Below are 4,760 nucleotides of genomic sequence, written 5' to 3' on the forward strand. Positions count from 1 at the left end.
CAATGCAAAATTGTAAAGCTAAAATTCAACAAGACACATGATTATATGTTCTAAACATTATGCTTGGAGGTACACCTAGTACTTCTCACCCTTGCCATTGAGATGCTTTTGGAGATGGGCACTAAGCAACCTTTTGCCAACATTCATCTCTATATTGATAGATCAATCTCTACCAAACAAAGCTACAACCGCAAATTACAAGTAATCAAGAGCAATTTCATGAGCTCTTGACCAAAATGAGAGCTTCTCAACAACCATCCCACAACCACACCGAATCTACAATATAATTACGGTTGGAGATTGCCATATTATGTTTTAGAAGACCCCATGTAATCTTGATGATGATGCTCCAAAGGCCTAAAGGCCTCTTCTTATCAAACTATAATCATAAACGGCAATGAGACAACCTAAGTAGAAAAGCCTCACATACCCTAGCCTACCTCAATTTCTTGCTAGTCTCTCGTCTCAATCACAAATGAAAGTGTGTATATTTGCCACTAGATCTTTGGCTTTACATATTCTAATATGACAAGAGATAGCATTAGTATTTGGATCCCTATCCCACCCACCCACTCACTTTTTTTTTTTTTTGGTGGGGGGGCAACACACACATGCAACTCACCTAATATTTGAAAATTGCTTTCAATGTTCCAATTAACATTGTATGTAATTTGATTGGGCAAATTGTTCGGAATCTTACCATTACTAAAGCATATGCCCTTTCAAATAGTGCTAATGACGTGTTCCACTTTGCAAATATAATTGCAAGACTATATACAAGCACAATGCTCATGATGCATTTGGCTTGTTTTCTCTTCTAAATGCAGGCTCCACTTTGCAAGTATAATGGAAAGACTATGTACAAGCTTAATGTTCGTGAAAAATGTGGCTCATTTTTAGCCAAATCAGTCATTATCTTGTCACATGCACATCGTACTCATTGTAGATGTAGGTTCACAACAACAATTAAAAGCCCATCATCTTGTCACATGCACATCATGCCAGTCATAGAGGTGAGCTTACAGTAACAATGAGAGACATGTAAGGCCACAAAATTATCACTGTTGAACATGAATTGTTAGCATCCCACTAATGTGTCTAGGGCACACCTTGACACACACAATGTGCTAATATATGTGTATTTTTGGTATATTAGGATTCAACTTGCAGGGTATTATGAATGAATGATATGGCCAACTTCTCCAGTATTATGTGTTTATATCCTTCATCTCACTTTTTCCTTCTAATAACCTATCTCTTAATCACATATTGCTCGACTTTTAACCAACATTATTGAATCTCTTCTGTATATCTGCTGCATGTCCATGCATCCCTGCATCACTGTAGATGTTGAACATCAAAAGATATGCTGCAGCATCATTGGGCTTTAAAACCACAGCATGATCAAATGCCTGCTTTCCCAAATCCACATTGCAATATGTATGACATGCCCCTAGTACGCACATCCACAACTCCCAATTTGCCTGGACTGACATTCTTAATAATATGTGCTCCACCCTCTTGAATTCACCTGCACGCCCAAGAAGGCCAATGATAGCAACATAATGCCTCCAGTTTGGAGTAAAATCATGAACTCGGGACATCGATTCAAATAAGTGAAAGCCTTTCTCAACTAGGCCAGCTCGCCCACAAACTGAGAGCAGTGAAAAGAACGTGAGTCCATCTGGGGTACAGCCTGCCAATAGCATTTCATTATACATATGAAAGCATGCCACAGCATTCCCTTCTTGGGCATAACCAGCTATGCATGCAGCCCATGATCCAGTATCCCGCTGGGATAATCCATCAAAGACTGCCTGAGCATCTACCATAAAAGCACACCTGCCATAAGCTCGAATCAGAGCAGTGCCCAGCATCAGAAAGTGCTCTTGTCCAGCAGCAACAACACTGAAATGAAGCTGCTTACAAATCTCTACACTTAGGATTGTCCTGCAAGCCTCCAAAGCACGTGTAATCGAATAGTCATCCAGAGCCATACCTTCATCTTGCATCCGGCAGAGCAGCCTTAGTGCCTTTTTTTGTTGGTTTTGTTCTACGTACACTAATAGAAGTGAGTTCCATGGAACTGAACTATGTTCACATAAATCATCAAAAACGCACTCTGCATCTTCTATACTCCCACATTTTCCATATAATTTAATCAAGAAACTACCAACAAAAACATCTATATCAAAACCCTCCCTCTTAGCATCAGCATGCAGTGCCTGCCCAATCTTTAAAGGGACCAAAAGTGTCATGGAGCCCTCCTCTCTGGCTTCTTCTGTTTTGACCAAGGAAACACAAGCTTGCAGGCCCATCATCACTCCCTGTTGGTCAGGACAGATGCCTTCCTCTTGCATTTGCCTGTACAATTGTAGAGCCTCTTCTCCTTGATGCTGCTCTGCACATGCTGAAAGGATTGCAGTCCAGGATATGACTGTGGCCTGGGACAACCCATTGAACACCTGCTTGGCTTCCATAAGCCTTCCACTCTTTCCATACATATTTACAAGAGTGTTACTGATGAAGACATCAGAAGCCAATCCCTTCTTCTGACTATCAGCATGTAGCGCTTGTCCAATCTCCAAGTATATATTTTGCGTGATTTCTCCCCCTGAAATGGCTTCTTCCTTTTCAACAAGGCTGCAACATGCATGAAGGGTTATTAGAAAACTCTGTTGGCTTGAGCTGTTCCCTTCATTCTCATGCTGCATTTGCCTGTAAAGTAGTAGAGCTCTGTCCCCTTGGCCCTGCTCTACATATGCTGATAACATGGCATTCCAAGACACAACATCTCGTTTAGATAACTTGATAAATATATTCTCTGCTTCTGCAATACTACCACACTTGCCATACACATTGATGAGTGTATTGCTGATGAAGACATCCAATGTTAAGCCCTTCCCTTTGACATCAGCATGTAATGCTTGACAAATTTGAAAATATGTGGCCTGGATCAAATGTCTTTCTTCAACCATAGCCACTTCCCTTTGAGTGAAGGTGCCACATGCAGGAAAAGCAATAAGAAAGGTCTGCTCATTAGGACAAACACCTTCCTCCAGCATTTGCCTAAATAATTGTAAAACCTCTTGTCCTTTGCCTTGCTCCAGATAAGCAGAAAGCATTGCAGTCCACGACACAACATCATGCTGAAATGACTTGATAAACACATTTGCTGCATCGACAATACTCCCACACTTCCCATATACACTCACTAGCGTATTGCTCACAAACAGATCTGACAGAAAGCCTTTCTTTTTCAACTCAGAATGCAATGCCTGTTGAATTTCCAAACATGGAGACTGAGTCAGGATGGCTTTTTTTTCATCTACAAGAATGCCACAAGCTTGAAGAGTTATCAAAAAGGTCTGTGGATTCGGACTGATACCTTCATGTTTCAGCTGCCTATAAAGTCGAAGGGCCTTTTCTCCTTGACCCTGCTCTGTATATGCTGAAAGCATTGCGTTCCACGACACCACATTGCGCTGGGACAAACCACAAAAAACCATTTCTGCTTCCAAGATGCATCCACACTTACCATACATGCTCACAAGGGCGTTACTGACAACAATATCCAAAGTCATGCCCTTCTTCTGTGCATCCATGTGTAGCTTCTCCGCTTCCAAGAGGTCGGGAACAAGGGCACAGGCTTTGAAAAGGGTGGCAAAGGTATAATGATTCGGCTCCACGCCGTCCTCACGCATGTGCCGATGCAACACCAGTGCTTCAAAGCCATGGCCCTGAGCTGTATAGCCAGAAATCAGTGCTGTCCAAGCATAGACGGATCGAACAGGCAGCGAGACCAGGATGCGGTATGCATCATGGAGGGCACCGCATCTGACGAAGGCCACAACAAAGGAGTCCCCAAGCAGGTGCAGGAGGTGTGGGGGGGCGAGCGAATGGACCCGCTTGACCTGATCGAGGGCTTTGGCCCTGGAACATGCCTCGAGAATGAGAAGATATAAACCTGACAGCGCTGGGAGATGGGGGCCAGGAGGGGTCCACCGAAGCAGGAGAGCATCAACTGCCTGGTCGAGCTTCCCTTGACGACACAGGGTTGGAATGGTGCAGAGGCCCTCGTGATCATCGCTGGAGAAGAGAGGACGCTGGCTCCCGAGGGGGCGGCTGCCATGCGCAGACTCTCTGCAATTCAAGCTCGCACGTGCCAAAGAGATCCTGCTGCACAAACGCATGCACGTGCCCTGTCCACCATGAACCTCGTGTGTTCTCTTGGGTGTTGAGGGTCTCCTGCCCTCGGCCTTGTCTGTTGCCTGTTGCCTACTCTCTCTGTTCCCTGTCCAGCGGGGCCAATCAGGTGACCCCGCGCGGCCCGCTGCCCCCCGCCCGCCTCCCAAAAAGCCAAACGCGCACCACCTCAATTCGGTGTTGAATGGCAACTTTGCATCAAAAATAAATCTATTTTGAAGAGAAAACTTGGGATGTGGTGCGCAAAGTTTGAACTCGCACACCCTCATACCTCAACCCACACCCAAATCACTAAGCCACAACCCCATTGGCAAAATAGAGCTAATTTGACCATTTAAATTTTTTCTTTGTGATAGGGTATCGTATTTAGATGAAAATAAAAACAATTACATCACCCAGGTGAGTTGTTACAGCATCCAAAGGCCATTGTTTGGGAGCAAATAGAAGTTGAAGGTACTTCAAGGCATAGCCTCAAGTTTCCTATGAAACAGCTTACACATCCAGAATTTGGGCTCGATGGCCTTAAGCATAGAGACAATCATCTTTTAGGTCTT

At 44.1% G+C, this 4,760-nt stretch overlaps 1 protein-coding gene across 1 annotated transcript; it reads right to left on the reverse strand.

Moving 5' to 3' along the window:
• Positions 1-671: 671 nt before the first annotated feature.
• On the reverse strand, positions 672-4,368 carry LOC148029204 (pentatricopeptide repeat-containing protein At2g33680-like). The gene has a single exon (XM_087687963.1). The coding sequence runs from the start codon at positions 4,191-4,193 to the stop codon at positions 1,281-1,283; it is 2,913 nt and encodes a 970-aa protein (XP_087544089.1). The 5' UTR covers positions 4,194-4,368; the 3' UTR covers positions 672-1,280.
• Positions 4,369-4,760: the final 392 nt, after the last annotated feature.

This window comes from Lygodium microphyllum, chromosome 11 (assembly GCF_053477565.2).
Source record: "Lygodium microphyllum isolate KBCC chromosome 11, Lygodium_microphyllum_v1.1.10, whole genome shotgun sequence".
NCBI lineage: Eukaryota > Viridiplantae > Streptophyta > Polypodiopsida > Schizaeales > Lygodiaceae > Lygodium > Lygodium microphyllum.